The 22,401-nt window shown below is 39.3% G+C and overlaps 1 protein-coding gene across 1 annotated transcript in view; it reads right to left on the bottom strand.

Annotated features, from left to right (window-relative positions):
- Positions 1 to 18,499: 18,499 nt before the first annotated feature.
- kcnk12 (potassium channel, subfamily K, member 12) overlaps positions 18,500 to 22,401 on the bottom strand; it is a 63,105-nt gene continuing 59,203 nt past the window's right edge. The window contains exon 2 of the mRNA XM_041789972.1: positions 18,500 to 20,196. Coding sequence (XP_041645906.1) covers positions 19,304 to 20,196 — 893 coding nt within the window. The 3' untranslated portion in view covers positions 18,500 to 19,303. The remainder of the gene's footprint in view (positions 20,197 to 22,401) is intronic.

The following is a 22,401-nucleotide window of genomic DNA, read 5'->3' on the forward strand; positions in this document are numbered from 1 at the left end:
CTGCAACATACAGCTAATAATAACATTAATATCACTTAATGTGCTGTTCTTTCTTTATTCTAAGGCACTAAAAGCTGAATTTCTTTGCAAAAAAAAAAGGCTACAAATGTTTCTGTTAGTATTAAAACAAAGAAATGGCTCAGGGATTATTTCTACCCATAACTGAAACCAAGGAGTCAAATCTAGTTACTGTGGAAAATCCTGATTAATTCTTCTTTCTTTTCTCAAGAGAAACTTCAGTAAAAAACAACTATTTTGTTAGGTAAAATGCACTAGTTCAACAAAATCTATAACTGTAATTATCCCAAATAAAGATCCAGTAAAAGCAGAGTTGTTTTAGGGTTGCACTGATTCCCCGGACGACATAAATGGACTCTTTAATGTTCTATTCAATGGTAGAGACCTGGTTTCTCACTGAACAGAAAATAACCGGTGAGCTCAGACTTTGTGGCCACAAGGACTCATTTTAACCCCTGAGCAGTGAGATAATTGATGTTGTTTTTCAGCATAATAAGCTTGGATCAGGCTCATTTCAATAATGAATGCAATTACAGGTCCCCCTTTATGACTTACATCCTGATCAAACTATTACTGAAGAGACACGCTGTTTCCAAGGTCCTTCCAACAGGCCGTGTGTTTTCTGAGAGAAACAGTGAGACTGAGGAACACAGAACTGTTTTAAGCCATAAAAGATCAAATATATTTATTAAAAGGCAAAATAAATATGGTTTATTTTTCTTTGTGTGCAGAAATATGATTTAAGCCTCTTAAAACAGATCAGAAATTAGATTTTCTGTTGCATTAAAACTTGCTGTCCATTTAGTGAAGTTTGAGATTTTTATAAATGAGAAATACATCAAGGAAAATTTCTTAAAAGTCAAACGAAATATCAATTTGCACTCATGGACTGACTCAAGGATTCCTGGTTATTACTTGACTGCAGAATTTCAGGAAAGCTTCAAGGGAGTTTCTTTAAATTATGCATAACATTCGTACGGATCATTTGGTGGTCAGAGTTTGTCCTCGTGGACACAAAACCTCCGTGACAGAAGGTCAGGGGCAGTTTTTAGTGACTTGGAGGCCCCAGGCAAAGAACAATGTGAGGCTCTACTTCATTTTGCTAAAGCAAGTGAAGAAAAATACTCTAAACCATTTTTTTTCAATTAGAATACAGACGTAAAACAAAAGAACTACATGACAAAACAACACCCAAATATGAACGAGGACTTCTTCATCACATCTTACATGAGAAACATAAGTCAAAGTTTCCACGTCAGTGGTTTCAGCAAAGGTGTGACTTATAGGAGGAAAACAACTATATGCTCTCTAAGTGGTGTCATAGCTGTTCCTCTGACAAAATTAGTGATTTTAATATATGCATTTAATATCATTTTACCACACAGGAATACAATTTTTATGGGTTTGATGTTTCTAATGAGATCTACCTTGCTATAACATACTTGATGTAAGGACAGAGTGGGCCTTTTTAGGGGCTTGAACTCAGGAGGAAGAACTAGTGTCCCTCCTAGGGAATGATTTTGACTATCAAACTCTGTTTCCATGTACTTTCACAGCTTTGACACAGCTACGTGTACAATCAATGCCATGAAATCCGATTTCCGCCCATGGACCAAATGGTAATCTTTTTTTTTTTTTGAGTCAAAATATCCTTCCTTGGATAAACAGAACTCTGCAGAACTTTTAAGAATATTTGGGCCAGAAATTGAGGCTGAAGTTAGGCATGTAATGGCATGTAAGCCGCCTGAGGGCACCATCTCACAGAAAGGAGGATTAACAACCCCGGTCATGCTCTGGATGACTTTGCATACTACCAGGGGCATGGGAAAACAGTTTGTGTTTCTGAGGACATCTCCAGGGCCCAAAAACTGCTGGCAGTCTCTGGGTGTATTACTAGGGGTGAAAAGACCCAGACGAAAAAAAAAAGGCCCTTGAGATTGACCTTGCTGCACAGCGGCACATTTGTGAGAAGTTTTATTTGATTGGAATTTGACCTGGGGGTTCATAACACAGTGACCTATCATACAACAAACCTAAATACAGATCTGTTTCCACTTTACAGGGTCTTTAAAGGGATATTCTGGTATTTTGAAGTTGGGTTGTATGAGGTACTTGGCAATAGTGGTGGCATTAGCCTTTAGAGATTTTTGGTGTTTCCCTTTCAAACTAACCTTGCAAAGCAGATGGATACGCCTGTTTCCTTGTTTTTCACTGGCAAATCCATCTTGCAAAGCTCCCATCTGAAGTGTTTGGGCCCGGTTACAAAGTGACAGGACCAATCAGGGACGAGGGGCAGTACTTTCAGGCGCAGCAGAGTCGTGACGTAAACAAGCTGCAGCAAGAGCTGGTGCAGTTATGGAGGAAGAGATTAGCACGGATGCTGCTAAAGCACCAGTTTTATCAGAACTTGACAACATTTCTTCCATTAGAAGAAGAACAAAGAACAGCAGTGAACTGTTTTCTTTTCAAACACGACAAAAGTCGAGTACTTACATGTCAACAGTCACCATGTTTTGCATTATTCCTCAGTAGCTGCGCAGGCGCAGCTCGATAGAAGCAACGTCACGTGTTTTGTTGCTCTTATTGCCCCCTAGAGATGTGATAGACAGAGCAAGTTTTTTTCAAATCCTCTGCCTTTTCTCAAACAATTACTATTGAAGCTTCCCGGATGGATGTGTGAAACAAAGCCATCAGGCTTGTCAGGTTACTTTCAAACAGGATATTACAGACACTAGGGAAGCAGTGCTACAGACAGCTACAGTTGTTCTGTGTAATTTAGAGAGTTTTTGGAAAAAATGGACCAAAAAACAATGTTGGCTCAAATGTACGCTATATTGAACATTTTTGAAGTGTTTAATTTTTCACTCAAAAACCTCTGTATTTGGCTCTATTTTGCAATACAAGCTACAGATACCGGCTACATGCCCTTTTGCCTCATCCTATCTGATTAGCTGTTTGGCTCTGCAGCTTCGTCAAAGAACATTTATTATTTCAGCTCAGTTTTCCACTTAAACAGCTGACAGTTTTCACAGCGTAAACATATCACAATGACTGTAGCTTGTCTAATTATCAGCCATTAGAAGAATAAAGTCACAGCCATAAACTTACTTGATGACAAAAATCCATTTAGCTCTTATGGACAGAGATGGTTTTTCCAATTTGTCTCCAGAAAGGTAAAGAGGGTCAGTAAAACATCGGCATTCAGTAAGGCAGGGAACTCTGGATGGGGAGTGATGCAGGCTGCAGGCGTCTGTGAGCTACTGTCCTAAATCAGAAACTTCCTGAAGAAGTGTTCATTTTGTTTTAGCTGAGTTTGTTATTTCCTCTGACAAAACCTGCAGACCCAAACAGCTGATTGGGAGATGACAATTTGCTGAAGTGGAAGAACACAGAATGCCAGAAGCTGCACTGCAAAATAGTGCCAAACCCAGAGGCTTTTGGGGGGAAAATGAAATGATTCGAAAAAATTTAAATGCTGCATACATTTGAGCCAGCATTGTTTCTTGACCCAGTTTCCCTAAAACTCACAAAATTACGTGGAGCAACTGTATCTGTCTGCTATGCTGTATAGCAGCATCCCCGGCAGTAATCTGAATCCATCTTTCTTAAAGATGCAGCTCTTGTTGAAATCACTGGAGACTAATGCCACTACTATTGCCAATTACCTCATATAAACCAACTTCAAAAATATTTAAATATCCTAATTATGGACCTTTATCAATCATGATTTGTGTATTCATGATGACGTGATTTTTCTCCCAAATAAGGGAATTAAGTTTGCAAAAATAATAACATCATGATGCGGATTTGTAAAAAAAACATTCTTTGTCAGGTTTGTCCTGAAGAGGAGAATAAAACTTTTAAATGTCATGTTTTTTATAATGGAGTCTGGTCTGAACCACTGGTTGGCTGTGTTCAGTGTCAAGCAGATTTCAGGTTTAAGTTTAAATGTTTGATCTACAATGGATGTTAGCTGCACTTTGATGTAGCTTTTCTTTATAGAGACAACGAAATCATTTAAGGGCTTTTATAATGTGTCTCCTGGGTTATTATGATGTTGGGCTTACATTGTTGGTGTGGGTTCTTCTGTTGTAGGAGTTTTCTCTCATGCTTGTGTTGGGTAATGATGCTTTGCATTATTTGGGATTCTTCATAGTCAAAGCACTTTGTAAATCTCAGTTTTTAACCCTTATGCCCCCCTTGGGCATTTTTGTCTATTTTTCTCAACTTTTTTTTTTAAATTAGAGATCATTTTGGCAGTTTTACAGCTTGTGGCATGCATTTTTGCAGGAACTTTTCTTTCTGGTTAAATTTTTGAAATCAACTCATTTTACTCCATCATGCCATTTATACTATATTGATGCATTTTGTACCCTCTGGACACCTTCGAGGCAAAAATGTACACGTACATAAAACTGTCATTAAACCACCATACATCAGTATTTTTTTTTCTACTTTTTTCCCCATAAATCTCTTTCACAACATCAGACCTGCTCAAAACTACCAAACTTTCAGTCATTTTCAAGATTTTAACCCTTAAAATGCCAGTTTTATTATTTGAAATATTTTATTTTTTACTACAAAAAAAACACAAAAAGTGAATTATTTTCCATAAAATTAATAGTGGAAAGAAGGAGCTTTGTTGCTGATAAGAGTCTTGGATGGGCCAAAGATTAGCAACAAAATTGATTTGATTGCATTTGTATTTTCTGTGTAGGGCCAGCTTTAACATTCGGGCACCCTCTGGACACCTTTGAGGCAAAAATACGTAAATGGTCAACAAAGTTTGGACTACAAATGGAATCTGGAGCTCCTATAGGGAAAATACAACCTCTGTTTACAATTTCTGCATCTCTGTGTAGAATTTGAAAGTAGATTTCTATGAGAATAACAGTCCAGACATCAAAGAAACATCAATAAATATCAGAGTGTTTAATGGAACCCCGTCTTCTTTCATATAGGTTTTACTTTTCATTACATAAATATAAAAAGTACAATCATTGGTATAAATGTGCAACTTGCAAACAGAATTAATTTGCATACATTAACTGGATGTTAACACCACAATGCAAGCAACATGAGACACACACAGAGGTGTAGAAATATGTCCATAGAGCTGAAGGTTGACATAACTGTGGATCACAGACTCTTTGTATTAAGAAGTCAATGTGGTTTGTTGCTCTGCGTCATTCGTCTTAATAGAAAAACAAGAGCCGCTTAGATTGTGTCGATTTGGAAACAATGATCCAGATCAGAGCTTACAATGTGACTCCTGTTGAAGATGAGAAATGGCTGAGTGGAGCGGTCATACATCATTCTGTTAGGCTGGGAACACACACAATGATTTTAGGCCTGACTTTGGGTCCGTCTACCCCTCTTCAAAGGTTTGTGGCAACTGATTATTTGTCCAAATAATCCTGAAGTTGAGTGTCAATACAGTTATTTTACTTCTCCCAGATGAGTTGGAGTGAACCTGACACGCTGGATAGACTGCTTCACATATCCATGGCATGGGATATGTTTACTATCAGTGGAGCCAGTTGGAATAAGTCTGTAGAGGAGACAAACATCAGTGTGGTTCTTTGCTCTTCTTTTAGCAAAGAAATGTGTCCAATTCTGTCCAAGTTGTTCTCCTCAATAGACATTGATTGAGCTTTTGTTTCAGCATGATGTTTTGCAAGATGGATCCGCTGAAGACAGACATGGAATCTGGCTGTGGTTCAGTTGGAGCCTTTCTGATTTAAATATCAAACATGTTTAAATGTGATGTGTCAGGATTAGGCTGCTTCTGAAGAAAAACCTGCTTTCATTATCTGCGGTTAAATAACTGCTCTTGATCAGCTCTCTATGAAAATCAGTGCACTCAGATAAAGGGTCATTTTTACCCACTGGCAGTTTTAGGTATATAGAGACCCCTGGTGGTTCTAGTGGGGTTTTTTTGCCCAAGGCACAGGTAAGATGAAACCAAAATGGTAAGGCTCTCCATATTAATATCCAAAGTAAACAGGCTTTGTAACACATAGTACAGTATCTGTAGTTCTTATAGAGTTGTAGTAAAAATGAATGTAGGTAGAAATTCCCACAGCCCATCTAGACTTGCCTCAAGGTACACTAGTGTGCCTCAGCTCAGCAATGAGGAAAACCTGGTCTTGGGTGTGCATTTGGAGGACTATAAAGTTCTAACCTGGCAAAGCAGATGGACTGGCTAGAAAGTAGTCTGTCATCAGGCAAATCCATCTTGCAAAGCTCAGATCTCACAACCTGCTAAGTCTGAAAACAAATCTAACCAATCAGTGTTTAAGGAGAACGAGGCTGATGTAGTCCAATTGCACTGGAAGCTGATAGCAATGGCTGCCACTAGTGTAGTGATTAGCTCAGATGTACAGTGCTTAACAAATGTATTAGACCACCTGTCATATTTTTTCTCAAAGACCACCCAGCATCATGAAGTGTTTTAATGAGGACTCTTTCATTTTCAGTCAGCTCTCCAAATTTTACCATTTTGAACGGGAATGAGAAATTTCAAACTGAATTTACCCAAATTTGAGCCAGCTCACTGGGCTTCTCTGAGAAGTCAGAAATTAATCAAGCATAACATTTAACCACTGAAACTCATTTTTCTGTTTAGCAATGCAAGTAAACAACTATAATTTGACATATTAATCAAGAAATATTAATGTACTTTACTATTTTTTTCAGTTTTTTTGTAAATCAGTAAATTTGAAAATTCATGGATAACAATAATAATTATATTTTAGCATTAAAAATATCATCTGGGTTAAAGAGCTTCTACATATTGGTGTATTAACCATTGCAGAAACATAAAAAAATGATTGTTCATTTTGGCCACATTTATTTATGAAATAAAGAGCAAAGAACAGCCCTGTAGGCTGTTTTGTTTTTGCTTTTCTTTTTGCATGACTCCTGACCAGCTTTGTCCTAAGTTTTGTCCACTGACAAGCTCCACCATTCATGAAATACAGCAACGCTTTAGCCAATACCACCCAGGCAAGTGTTGGAGCTGCACATGCATACTGCCTCATTTTGTCTTGTCGCTCTGATTGGCACATAGTGTGACAAACAGAACATTTGTCTAATGACCTTCAGCCAATTTTTGCCCTTCTCAAATGCTTCTCATGGGAGGTTTCCCAGATGAATGTGAATATAACCATGCGATGGATATATGAAACAGTCTATCTGGCATGCCAGGTTTATAAAGCTTAAAAACGAGTTGAAACCGTCTTCATGTCATTGATCTCCTATGCCTCAAAAATCTGTACAACATTGCCAGTGTGTCGCCAGCCTTTCTGAGATCCTTTACTGTTTACTAGGCCTGTCCAATGTGCTCCAGCTGTTAATTTCAATGTTTCATTCCTGAAACAAGCAGTTTAGGCAATAAAAATATTAGAGTTTACACACTCCTCCTGTAGAGAGATGGCGTTCTATGTCATACTGTGATTACAGAGAAATAAAAACCTTACTGAATAAATAATTATGCCATTAGCTGCATCTTGAGTCGTCACTTATTCAGAACAAATTGTTTTATTATGGGGCTTGTAATGGCTGTGGAGCATGACATTTTAATGGCGCTATTTTACAGTCAAATTATTGTCTACACTTCAGAGCAAATCCTCAAGAGTGAATGGATTGAAATATGCTTTTTAGTGAATAAACACCAGCAGTGTTTGACAATTTACTGTAGAATTAATGCCGACAAAATTTCTGCTGTGATCCACGTCTGCTATGTTCACCCAGCAGTGCGGAATAATAACCTTGCATCATTTAAATATTATTCTGCTTTTGAGAAGGATATGAGAGGCAATAATTACACACAAAAGAATAGTCAGTGATATCACATTGAAGAGCAATTCCTGCTGATAACAAAGAGACGTACAGTAATTCCTACGACCACCTGTCTCCTCTTACAGAAGATACAGAGGACAGCGGGGCAGTTTAAACCATTGCAATCAATGGAGATCAATTTTGCAAAATGCAAAAAGGTTGTAAAGTACAATACACGAGCTCTACACACTATAATCTTTTCAATAAGGAACCTTTTTGTTATATGCAAGGACTAAAGTAAGGCAATTGATTTCAAGCCAGGCATGCATTTTAGGTGAGCAAACATTACTCTAGACACTAGTTTCATGTTTTAAAAGCTTTTTTTTCAGGCTTAAGGAAAAGACATTTTAATGGATATTATCTTAAATTGAATATCTTCTGGGGGGAGCATTTACCATAACATGTCAGAGTCCTTTCACTCTCATTTCCAGTCCTTTACAACCCGGTGTAGACAGAAATGCAAACATACACACATGCTCCTTCACTAATAGTCAAAGATACAATGCAGCTAGCTCGACCCCGGAGGCTGCAGACGCTTTTAAAACTCGGTAAGTAATCCTGAAACGTCTGCTGTTGTAACCTTAAGTCTCAAGGGGGAGATTCATCATTCAGGAATCATTGTCGAGCCATCAAAACATCCCCCCTGACATTTTACAGCAGGGGAACACCGGTGAATTCAGATTACAGTGTTTCATTTGCTACAGCATGCCGTCCCCCTGCTCGATAATCCCCTGGGTTTGACACTTTCCCATGTCTGTAATGTCACAGCGGGGCACGGCATGTCTGACACCACGAGCTTCACAGCACATCAACAACAGCAGCTCAAACTGCTCATGAGCCTCTGCTGGGAGGTGTTAAAGAAATAACATCACATTTGGGAAAAACAACACATTCACTTTCTTACAATAAAATAAGATGAGAAGGTTAATATCAGGTAGATTCATAATGCTGAATACGTACATCCAGTACACAGGGTCCATAGGTTAAGAAGACTGGAAACTGCTAGTTAACTATATTTCACTAGTTTTAAGTGAATTAAATATTTGAGATATGATGTGTTTAATGAGCTTTAGATATGTCTTAAACTATGCTTTAAACAGAGCAAGAAAACTGCAGCCAGAAGCTGGTTAGCTTTGCAGAAAATGACACTTATGGCTGTAAAGCTCTTAATTCTCTTATCTTGACAGTTCATTATTTAACCTTTCATTGTTGTTAAACAATTTCTTTGTGAGAAAGTACCTCCCTGAAGACACAAATTCTTGTCTGAATAAAAGTGGAGCACAATTAATTTGAGATTTTTTGACTAGTCTAATGCTGTTTCAGCACCATGGACAGTTACCATGTGGTCCATTATAACAGACTCAGCTTTAAAGTCATCCTGTTTCTGTTTTGATCATAATTGGATTTACATGTCAGTCCCTATAACCTGGTCCAGGAGCATGGCTCTCAACCTGGGGGACCCTCAGAAAGGGCCACTAGCTCTGTCTTCTCTTTATGGAGCTTTTACTGTTGCAAAACTGTTTACAAATGTGTAAAGAGAGCTGCAAGTGACAGATGCAAATATGTGCTTAGCAATCTGCAAATGTGGAGAAAAATTTGGAAATTTGGTGTTTTAGAAATTAAGTATACACACAAGTTGTCAGTGACAAGTGAGGTGAGCCTCTCGGTTGGCTGCCAGCTAACACATGAATTTTGCAACACCTCCGCTGTGAAAGACTCATAAATGTGTGACAAGATCCACAGCTATCTGTTGCGAGGGTTTCACTGCCCTGAGCTCAGGCTGTGAGGATCATTCTGGTTTATTTACATCCATCCGCCCTCACTGGTCACTTTTTGTCTTGAATTGACAAGTTACTTCAGTCCTACCAGCCCTCTATAGCTTTTACAGTATACTTATCAAATATTAATTTAACACCCTCTTAAAATGAATGACTGAAACACTCAGCTGTTTAAAGAGGCACTGCTGGTCTCTTGGCTTGAGGCTCGGTATCCCTGCTTGCTATGTGCAAGCCATTGCACAAAGTCTGCCTCATTTTTAATACAGGTAAATTATTTTAAATGTGAGTCAGTTTTTCACCTGGATGTTGACGGGGACTCGGCTCTGTTTTAGCGATAGGTGGGTCGGGCTCTAAGGAAAATGGTTGAGATAACTGCTCTTAGGCATACCTAGGAATATTATCACTAATTTTACTCCTAAGGATATCTTAATTCACAAAATAAATGTCAAGCTGCATTAAAAAGACTGGAAATTTGCAACCTTGAACATATTAGAAGTGTTTACTCTGTAAAAAAAAATCTGAGAACCCAGACAAGATAAAGAATGAAAATAAAACCCTATCAGTATCTCCATTTAAAGAAACATTCATTTAATACCGCGTTAAATCCATGCATCATCCTACAAGTAAAAGTAAGCTATCCAGCTTCACATACAAGTTCACTTAAAGGACATGAGAGCAGAATCTTCTCACCTTCTTCTCTGTAAGAAAGCGAATGTGCATATTCCAGAAAGCAGTGTTCCCTTCGTATCTTTGTTTTCAGAGGGTAGTTCAGTGCTGAATGCTGCATCTTAAGTAAGAGAAATATGACAGTGAGACCTCCTCAATCATCCACATGTAGATATTTGAAAGCTATATGTAGAAAAATAGACTTGAAAGAGTCCTCTGTTTTATATATACAGCTATCTTGTATGGCTTTACCATAATGGCATGCAGGAGAAACTAAGACAAGCCTGAAGATTTAACTACCTGAGTCATTTTCTCTATTCCTCTGTGTGAAGTATTGGAGTACAGGAAATTATTCAGATCTATGCACAAACAGGATGAAAACAACACAGATCCAAAAAAACAATTCACGCCTTTTCGTAAAGGCGGTCATAAGACATCACAATGCTGTATATACACAACGATTTATGGCATGTCTCATCATATTCACAGTGTACGGGTGATGAGCGTGAGGAGAGAGCCGAGATCTGCAAGGAAAAGGAAGCAGGAGGGTTTTGAAGGGGTGTGTACAGGGGTGACCGGGGGGGCACCGATCTCTGTGAAGTAGACCCAGAGGACCATCCAGTTTTTCTGAACTCTGTTGTGTTTGGTGTCAGACGCCTGAGTTCACTTTTTAAGTTTTGTTGCAAAGCTGCTTGTAGCTTTGGGGACATTCCAATGTTGTACATACTCTTTTGTTGGTAATGTATACTGTAACATCAAGAGCTTTCTCTCCTATTGACAGAGTCTTTATAGCATTTGACACAAGTGAGCATCAGCAACAAAACCAGCTTGATTCAGCGGTTTTCTTCAGAGTGCAAACAGCCGGAAAGCAGCACAGTGTGAAATAGTGCAATGTGGTGTGTCATTTTCAAACCTGATTTTTTCCTTTACTGTGGCTTAGAGAGGGAGATTGACAAGGTGCTGGGGGTGTCCTACAAGAATATTTTCTTCATTTTCTTTCACTTTTCTCACTCATAGAGCTTGTTAGGTTGTTTTACAAATAGTAGATGGTGGTGCGATAACAATTAAAAAAAAATTATATATATATATATATAATTATTATTATGATAATAATTATTATCATGTTCGGGGTCTGGAGCTTGCCCCAGTCAATCACTGCTCCATCATATAGAGACAACCAGGCACTTTCCCACTCACATCCATGGCCAATTTAAAGTCACCAATTAACCTAGCAAGCATGTCTTTGGTCTGTGGGAGGAGGGCAGAGTACCAGGAAAGAACCCAAGTATGCACAAGGAAAACTCTGCACAGAAAGGCCCTGACTGGGAAGCAAACCAGCAGCCTTCTGCATTGTTAATAGTGTAAAGTCCACACTAAACGCTACATAAAAAGTAGTTAAGGTATAACTTAAGTTGTGTGATTGTTCAGTTGCACCACAGAGACATAAAGTTGATCTTAACTAGCAGAGCTTCACATCCAAACTCACTAATATATTGTTGCAGATATGACATTTTCACTTAATTTAACCAAGCCTTTTTTAACCCAGTTGTTTCCAGCTCTGCCTCACATGTCCAGTTGTCTCTAACAGACTAACAACTAAAAATAACTTCAGAACAATCATCATGTCAATCATTTTATGGAGGACTTTACATCTAGCAGGAGGTAGGTGTAATATTTAAGTTATAACTTAAGCCTGCGTTGAAACTATCTCAGCTGGTACACCTTATGTTACACCTCCATGTTAGTAGCACATAAACTGTCATACGTGAGAACTTCTGTTCAAACTAGGCTACATTTAAACTTATGCACAGGTGGTGTGACCCATAGCTGGAATCTTCTTGCTGTGAGGCATCAGTGCAAACCCCTGCTCTGCTGTGCAGCCTTATCATTGTTATTAATATTATTGTTATAATTTAAAAAGTTGATAGGCCTCACTGTGCAGGTCACCAGACTCTCCTCACAACCCTTTAACCCTTGTTTAATTAATTACATTTTTTCAACTTTTAGTCAGTCTTAAAAGATGCTTTTTCAATAAAAGTTTGGTAACCCTAGAAAAACACTGCTGTGACTCTTAGCTTTCCCATCCAAATGTGTGACATTTAGTGCTTTTACTTTGAAATGCCGAGAAATCAAAGTGTGTTGCTTTGTATTTCAAAAACCTTTGATGGCTGTGAACCGCAATTTTGTCTCCATGTTGACCCAATTTAGTGCAGAATATTTCAAATATGGATATAAATATTACATTTATATTGCAAGATATAATGCATGACTATCTGTACTTTATAAAACAAGCTATGAAGTTCTGTTGAGAGGGGCAAGTGAAAGAAATTCAAGAAAACCTCCCTTTCTGACACTCCTGGTCCCTTGTCATCTCCCTCTCTCCTTGTTCCTTGTCCTTCTCAACACCAGTGACTGAGAGGAAAACAGGAACAAGACATCAGGGGAAAAACCTCATCCCTCTTTGGCAATTAGGATACAACAAGAATCAGTGTAATCAGACTGATTTCACTGCTGATGCTTGCTTTGCATGGACACACTGGTAGAATTTCCTAGGATGCCAACTTGTTTTGCTATTATCTGTAAGAAAGAAAGGATAGCATATTCCATCATGTGTTTAATGCAAACTTCACTGCATAAACCACTGCCTCTAATGGGCCACCCCAGTCTCAGATGTCCTGACACACCTCTGTGTTTTGGTGGAGTGTGTTTTAAGTAAATGCAAAGATGACAGAGAAGAAGAAGTGAGTGGCCTTGGAGGATATTGGTTTTTAAAGATGTATGCCAAGAAGAGTTCAGCCCTTGGCTTAAAGTGGCCATCGATTTTCAACTGGGCATGAATTTGGATACGAAAGGAGTGGATTAACACCATCTCCCCTCCTCTGCGGCTGTCACCAGGCCATGTATCTCATATCTAGTTCGCGTCCTCCTTTACCGCCTAACAGACAGTTTAACTAAGAGCGTCTCCCCCTCTGTCTGCTGCTTATGAAACATCAAACGCCATCACACTGCTTTAAATCACTGCTGCCTCAGAAGAGATAGTTGCCAGCTTTGAGGGCATTGATCGTGCAGCCTGACAGGGAAGAACTGTTTCCTCTGCAAACACCTCCCATCCATTAAACCTCGGCTACACTTTTACACCAAATCAAGGGAAAATCAACCTCTGCGGGCTTTTGGATCATGCTTTGTATCTACACTGAAGTCTGCCTGGATGAAAACAAAAGAAAAGATCTCTCACAAAAGATAAATCGATGCAAGTGGGAGAATCCTAGAGGGTTTTGTTTTGCACTTCAGCGTTTGAGATTGACCCAGCTTCTTTCAATCTGCATCACTTAACATAATGTGCCTACGGGATAAATCCATCTATATTTTACCTTTTTCTCTGCCTTCCTCTGTTGACTCCCTTACATTTCACTTCAAAAAACATTAACTTCCCTCTTGTTTATTGTTTTACATGAGTCTACATGAACACATTGCATGTCTTAATTGTTTGTTTTCCTTGCAGACAGCTGTTAGCTTCAAAAGGAAGAGAGGCCTGGAAGGTGCCTTCTTTTACCCTCCGAGTCAGTCCTTGGCCGCTGAAGCATTTTCTCAGCTGATAAGAAGGCAAGTTCCCCCCTCACGAGAAATGGATTTTCATTCTTCAACTCAAGCTCGAGCTTCAACTCCTTGTAGCCTGTTAGTGCAGCAGACTTACTACAGCTCTGGCACAATCAGCTACATTGCAGCCGCGCTAAGCTAAACGTCTCTTCATGCCCGCCTAGATAGGAAATCAGTCACCTGAGCGTAAACCATGTCAGGAAAAATGGGGGTTACACAATCAATGGGAGGTCTAGAAATGGTGCAAAAAAATGCATGAGAAGTAAAATGCATAGATCCATATGTGCTATATCATTCAGTGATTACACTACATCAGCATTCAGTATGTACATTCAAATGAAACCCAGCAATGATTGCACTCTGTGCTAGTCCTGGCTCCATCACAGCTCAACATTTCAATCACATATGTCTGATATATTGAGCGTGTTACAGATTAATTCTCTGCAGACTAACACTGACATTAGAGAGACTTGCTGTGATTTGTTCTGTGTTGTGTTTGAGGTTAATGAAACGGTTGATGAGTGGTCCCCGCGCTTCCAGGTAGGGCTGCCCCGGGCTAAAGAATGTCCTCTTCGACTTGTAGTCATTAGTCTGAGTTGGCAGTTTAAAGGTGGTGGCATGTTTGTGAAATGAACTGAATTATTTACCTTTATACTAGGGGGAGGTTATCAGTGACATTTGAACTGTGCTTCATTTCATGAAATAAGCTTTTTAGAATTTAAACTCTGTGGCTAACACAAGAAGTAAGCTGAAAATCCTAAAAATGAAAGTACTAGCCTTGATGATTCTGAATGTAGGAAAAAACCAAGAACAATTCTCTCCTGTCCAGAGATGGAGATCAGCCCTGTTAAGACCCGGTTCTGCATTTTTTAAAACTGAAAATCAATGACGATTGAGCTTATTGACACCACTATTGGGTCTTGTGACAAGATTTAAATTAACTCACTGGTGCATAAGCCATTGCCTTAAGTTTTTGAATAATTGAAAAGCTGGCAAAAAAATGTTAGCCATATTTGATCACATTAAACTGCTTGAGGAAGACTCCATTGCTCTGTCTGCTTCGACTAAGTCATCCTCCTCCACTTTTACTACACTATATGGACACAAGTATTTGGCCATACCTGTTAGTCATTGAATTCACCCAGCCATACAGTCTCCATTTGCAAACATTTATGATACAAAATGGGTCGTTCTAAAGAGCTCAGTGACTTCAAGCGCAGTACTGTGATGGATGAGGCCTTTGTAACAAGGCGGTTCATGAAATTTCATCCCTGATCCACAACTGTATGTGAGATTATTAGAAAGTGGAAGAGTTTAGGAACAACAGCAACTCAGCCACAAAGAATAAGACCACGTACAATAACATGGCACGGTCAGTGACTGCCGAGGTGCATGTTGCTTAAAGTCACTAACATTCTGCAGATCCCATGGCTGAAGAGTTCTGGACTTTCACTAGCATTCATGTAAGCACTTGAAAGCTTCATGGAATGGGTTTCCATGGCCGAGCAGCTGAATGCAAGCCTCACATCAGCAAGAGAAATGCCAAGCTTAGGATGTGGAGTGACCAATCATGCTCCTTTGTTTGGCAGTCAGATGAGCAGTCTGGTTTTGGCAGATGCCAGGAGAACATTACCTGCCTGATTGTGTTGTGCCAACTGTGAAGTTTGGTGGAGGAAGGATAATGACATGGGATGTTTTTCAGTATTTGGGTTAGGCCCCTGATCTCTAGTGAAAGGCAGTTTTAATGCTTCAGCATACCAAGACACTTTGGACAATGCTATGCTTCCAACTTTGGGGCCTTTTTCTATTACAACATGGCTCACATGGAGATTGTGAGCCAGGCCTTCTTATCCAGCATCAGTGCCTGACCTCATAAATGTTATTACCATTGGTTACCAACCTAGAGTCTGGGACACCCTGGGGGGGCACCAAAGTTGTCTTTTCTGCTCTGAGGCTGACACTAAAAACATGTGTAGGCCTATGTTCTTAATTTTTAACCAACAAAACAATAAAGATAAATGTTGAATTATGATGGAAATGTATGACTTATCTTTTCATGTGGTCTTGGGGGGCTTAGACATTCTTATGTGCATGTAGGGCAGGCTGGGAACCACTGCTCTGCAGAATGAATGGGTACAAATTCCAAAAAACAATCCAAAATCTTGTGGAAACCTTTCCATGAATAGTGGAGGCTGCTATAGTGGCAAAAAGAGAACTAACTCTATATTAAAGTACATGCATATGAACACAATGTCATTACAATCCTTAGTGGTGTAATGGTAAGGTGGCCAAATACTTTTTTACATATAGTGTAGCTGTGTTGCCCCAAAACTTTGAGATGATCCCATTTGTGTAAGATATTTATCCAATTTTAATCCAATGTTTTAAATAAGCTCTGGTCACTATAAAAGATCAGTAATCACTGTGTGCTCTGCCAACTTTGCCGCTCATTTTGCTGAGGGTCTATCATCCTCCTCGTCTCAAAACAGCAGCTGTAAAGTACCCCAAAGTCTGAAGCAGTACAAAAGCTAAAATGAGGTTACATACTGTTCATTGCTTTGGTTGTTAAAGGTAGCTTTGGTAAAATAATTATTAGGTCAAGGTAAATAAAATGTCATGATGACAATCTTGTGTTCAATTATGACTTTAGGAAAAGAAAAATACAAGTATTTAGCCAAAACTCGAATGAATACAGTTGTTTGGCGATTAAATTTGTTTGTTTCTTTAACCATGTCCTAACTGCATGCAATGCAAGCAATTTTGTCAAAATCAGCTGATTTTGACTTTTTTTGGTGGTATCCTGTCAGCCCGTGAGCAGGATGCATGCAGACTGCGGTAGAACATTTTGAATCAGTATCTGTGTTTGAAATGTTATAATCTGACTTGTGTTAACGCCAAGGCAAAACGACCTGGCTCACAGCTGTCAAAGGTTTGTCAATACAACACATTACTCTTCAGCTTCTCCACTTTCACAATAAAAGCACAAGATGCCATATTTTTAAACTGAAATCCACAAACAGAGGATTTAACAATGCATTAAAAAAGTATTCAGACCCCCTTCACTTTTTTCAATTTTGTTATGTTATGTTGCCGCCTGATGATACAGTTGAAAAAACCCTTTTTATTCTCATTAATCTACATTCAGTATCACATAATGATAAAGTGGGAACAGGATTTTAAAAATATTTTCAAATTTAATAAAAATGAAAAACTAAAATATCACACTATTTTCTTTACAAAACACTTGAAATTTAGCTCAGGTTCATCCCATTTCTCCCAATTTTTGCTGAGATGTTTCCACACCTTGATTGGAATCTATCTGTGGATTGGATCAGTGTTAATTTTGTTGACTAAAACTCTGACTAAAAATGTTCGTCAACACCCTTTTTTTACATGACACAAACTAGACTAAGACTAACAAAATAGATCTGTGATGACCAAAACTTACAAAAACTAAGTTTAGTTTTGTCAAAATGACTAAAATGTAATAAAGTTTTTGTCCAACATTCAAAATCCGTGATATTTCTCCACTGTGGATTAATCTGTCAAAAAACAATAAATCTATAGCTATTCTGCCTCTCAGCAGGGACCCCAGGATTGGCAGGGTGCATAGAACACACATCCATAATTGGTACCAGATTTAGGCAAGAATAAAAATGCTTGGACTAAAAGTAAAGACTAAAATGTGAGGACTTTTTATGGACTAAAACTAGACTAAAATGTTTAAAGTTTTTGACGACTAAAACTAGACTTAAACTTTAAACAGGATAGAAATGACTAAAATGTGACTAAAATTGAAATGCATTTCATTTAAAGATTAAAACTAAGACTAAGATTAAAAATAGCTGCCAAAATAACACTGGATTGGACATTATTTGGAAAGGCTAACATCTCTCCATAGAAGTCCTCACAGCTGATAATGCATAACAGAGCAAAAACCAAGCCATGAGGTCAAAGAGTTCAGAGACAGGGTCGGTTTAAGACACAGATTGGAAGTAGGCTACAAATTCTGCTGCACTGAAGGTTCCCTTTATCACAGCGGCCTCCACAATTCTCAAATGGAAGAAGTCTGGCACAACCAGGACAATCTAAGAGCTGTTTGTCTGGCCAAACTGAACAATCGGGGGAAAAGGGCCTTAATAAGAGAGGTGACCAAGAACCTGATAGTCACTCTGACTGAGCTCCAGAGATGAGTGAAGATGGGACAAAGTTCCAAGACAACCAACCAGCAGCCCTCCACCCGTTTCACCAAATGAAAGCCCACTTGGAGTTTGCAGAAAACTTCATGTGAAAGTCAAGCAGGCTTTCATATGTTTTGTACAAAGAAGAGGGTTCTGTCTTCTGTCCTTAGACGACATGGCTTGTTTTTTTTCTCTGATATGCATTGTCTGCTGTGAGGCCTTCTACAGAGAGGTGTGAGCCTTTCCAAATCATGTCCAATTAGTTTAATTTTTTTTACCACAGGTGGATTCCAATCAAGGTGTGGAAGCATCTCAGCAAAGACCAAGAGAAATGGGAGGAACCTGAGCTAGATTTCAAGTGTTGTTGCAAATGGTCTAAATACTTCTGTCAATGTGATATTTTACTTTTTTTGTTCTTACTAAGTTTGCAAAAAAATTCAAAAACTCTGACTGCACTTTGTCATGATAGGATACTGAGTGTAGATTAATGAGGTTAAAATGAATTTAAATGCATCAGGCTGCAACATAACAAAATTAACAAAAGTGAAGAGGGCCTGGATCATTTCTGAATGTGCTGTATTAACTGATGATTGCATGCTGTTAGGACTTGGCATTAATGATATAAAAAGTAAAAAGAACTAGTAAAGTAAAAAAAACTTCCTTAAAAAAGAAAAATGTGGATGTTGGTAAAATAGGAACTTGAATTGTTAAGGAGTATTGATATGGGTCAGTAATTATCCTCATCCCTGCTTTGGTCCAGCATTTTTGGAGACTACCAGCTTCTTTTGGCTGAATCTGTTGGCTTTAACCTGGTTCAAAAATGCCAACAGGCAGAGTAGTGAAGAATGATAGGCATTGGCTCTTGGAAAAAATGTGTGGTCTTTCATTCCTTGGCTATCTGACTGATAAAAACTTGGCCTATTATGTCATTTTGACAGGAGTAATGGGGCAGCCCTACTTCCTGGTCAACTGAGATTTTAGTTGACTCTGTGGTTCTCTCGTCATGCCATCATCAAATCAGTGCTACAACCATCACCATCATTACCTGTTTTCTTATCATCAGGCTTGTAATTCCAACCAAAGTATCCAAAATAATCACACGCATCATGCATAACAAGTTTCATTGGCAATCCTCTTCGTGTTTTTTCAATCAACTTCCAGAGTTTGTTACACAGTATGAGTATAAAGAGCTCTCGTCCTCTGATTTACGTCTCACTGGGTCTACCTGGAGTTACTCGTCTCTGCCAGTCTGTTGTTCATAATACCAAGGGCGCCAACCCCCCCAGAGAACCCATTATGGCGTGAGCTGCCGCAGACTGTCCTGGGATATCCATTAGCCGACTCAGATAGCTGCTTCTGCATGATGGCCAGCGACACCTTATTGGAGGCTGCCAAGTCTTTCATTGAGATCATCTCCCCAGATAGTCTGCGTCCCTCAGTGTCACTATCACAGGGTCCATCTGAGTCAGGCGACGGGCCAAAACGGGCCTGACGACCCTTAGAGCCCGGGCGGATGGCGTTACGTCTCCCCAGAAGGACGTTGGCCTTATTACAGCGCTGGCAAAACAAGCAGCTCATTTTCTCCAGCATCCAGTTGAGCACCTGCTTGATGACGATGGAGATGACATTGAAGAGCGAGTAGATGCAGCAGACGCCTGTCAGCATGAAGAGGAAGTTAGCCACCCTGTAGAGGCTTTGATATTCATACGCCGCGCTCTGGCTGCTCACGTAGTCTCCAAAGCCGATGGTGCTGAAGGTGACAAAGCAGAAGTAAAGAGAGTCTAAGTAGGCCCAGCCCTCCACGGGGGTGTACATGGCTGATGCACAGCAGGAGATGGTGATGGCTGACAGGCCGAGGATCAGCATCACGTGGTACACAGACGGCTTCCAGCCTGGGAGGGAGTACGCTGAGAAGTCATGGCGGATCCCCGGTGGAAGTAAACCGCTGTTAATGATTCTTCGCTCTCTCACAGCCTTCATCACCACGGCCAGCAGCGTGATGATTCGCTCCAAGAAGAGGTTGAAGAAAAGGATGGTGGCGGCACAGCCAAGAAGCCCGTAAAAGATTAGGAACACCTTGCCTGCAACTGTCACAGGTGTCGTCATCCCGAAACCTGCAGAGACAGAGAAGAGATATCAGCAGTTAGTCGGGGAACTGAAGCCAAAAACAGATTTTCTCCCACTGGAAGTCGTCAGATTTCTCCGAAGAGGATTCTGATTAGGAACAAGGGAAGCAAAGCGTGAAGGCGAAATAGCCTCAAATCCAAATTGGGTTTTGAATTAGGCATAAGACATATTTCTTAACATTTCTGCAATAATGAAAAAGATGTAAAAGAGTGGAGCAGTGGAGCACATACAAAAATGAAAGAAGAGGTTGTTGAGTTAAAGCTGATTAAAGTTTGCAAGTTTGCTCTACTAAACAAGGATATGTTCACTTGTTATGGGCAAAAATTATAATAATTAAAGTAACTGGGATAATTAAGACAGATTCCTTTGTAAATGAAGTCCATGATGTAAAGAAAATTAAGAAAAATGACAAAATATGCACTTGTGCATAACACACGGTATATTTGCTGCAGAACTAAACAACAACAAAGGGCAAAAAATGTAGAGCTGAATTTTCAACAGTCCCACGAGCTACCTTGGGAGGAATTAAACTCTTCTCCTTGTTGTTGCTGGGATTTTCAACTTAGTATAATGACCCATCAAGATAAGGAAACTACATCTGCTGTTTTGTGAAAGTGTCCTCTGGGAGTGTAAATGCTCATCCATTTAGAAATGTTCACAATGCAGATCCAACCCCAGAGACATCCACGCTTTTAGAGAGTGCTGCCTATAGGAGTTTGGAGTTAAAGTTGATCCACATCAGAAGCTTCTCTAAGATTCTTAGATATCTGATCAACATGAGTCTGGTTCTGCTCGATAAAGGGAAGTTTTTCCTTGCCACTGTAACTTTGCTAAATGTTGCTTTGTGCTGAGCTCAATGTTGGACCTTGTATCAGTATAACAGAGTACAATCTAGAGTTGCCCTCTTTCTAAAGAGTCTTGCGATATGACAATATAAGATTCACCCCATCTGCAATTCTTGAGGGAGTAAAATATTGCCCCTGGTAGGGCTGCTTAAATATTTCAAAAATGCTACAAGAATGTAATGAACTCTGTGAGTTAATTTACATTTTTCCTTCCTGTTTACCAATGGATCCTGTCATCTTCTTAAATTTTCATTTTTGAAACTAACCAGAGCTGATGCCGTAACTGCCTCTGCTCCTCACTTAAATTACTGTGAGAGCAGTTTTGGTGGATGGAGCAGAGCACACGCTTTGCTGTAAGTTATTTACCACACATGACAAAACCTACAGACACCAATGCTAGCTTTGTCGACTAAAAGTATGACCAGAAATAGTCATCAAAAACCTTTTTCCACAAGAAAGTCACACTAAACCTGGCTTAAATAAATCTTTGATGGCTAAAGCACTAATGAAAAGTAAGTTTAGCTTTCACCAGGGAGACTATAATGTAATTTAGGTTAAATCCATATTTTTCAAATTTGAGTAAATTCATCAAAACACAAAGGATTTGTAGCTCTTCTGTCTCTCAGCTGTAGAAAGCAGGAATCCCATGTTTATGATTTGGCACCAGATTAAGGCAAAGGGAATACATGTTTTGAATACTAAAGACTTGAATGTAATCACTTATAACCACCACAATGTTTTTGGGTTTTGGGCGACTATGAACTTGAACTATAAGGTTAAATAAAGGACTAAATATGACTAGAATTAGGACATTTCAATGTTAAGAACAGGACCAGGGTACTTGTGTAGCTCAGTGAGTAGAGGCCTGCACTGATTGCGAAATCATTTCCTGATCTCAGCGCATGTCTGGTTATGTCTTCTTGACTCTCCTGTCTCTCTTCAGTCATTCTAACAAATTGAGGCAAAAATTTCCCAGGTTTGGTCACTAGACTTCCTGCTTTGTCTCAGTATGAACTCAAAGTTTACTCTGCCATTAGCTTGTACATTTTCGCAAATTAAACGTTTTGGCTGTTGAGCATTATCAGGAGCAATGCAGGAAAATCCAAACTTTAATAGTAGACTCAATAGTACAGTCTTTATTGTAACTATAGCTCTACGGAGTTTGCCCCATGCACAGCAAATTGCTGTTTCTTTTCTCGTTCTCCTCCTAAGTCCTGTGACATCCCTCATGGAAGACCTCTACCACTTTCTCATCCCTGTTTCCAGGTCTATCCACTGTCCTCCTCTATCATTAAAGGCATAAAAAGCCTTTAAAAAGGCTTGAATTAAAAACAGCTGTCAAACTTA

Source organism: Cheilinus undulatus, linkage group 6 (genome assembly GCF_018320785.1).
Source record: "Cheilinus undulatus linkage group 6, ASM1832078v1, whole genome shotgun sequence".
Classification (NCBI taxonomy): Eukaryota; Metazoa; Chordata; class Actinopteri; order Labriformes; family Labridae; genus Cheilinus; species Cheilinus undulatus.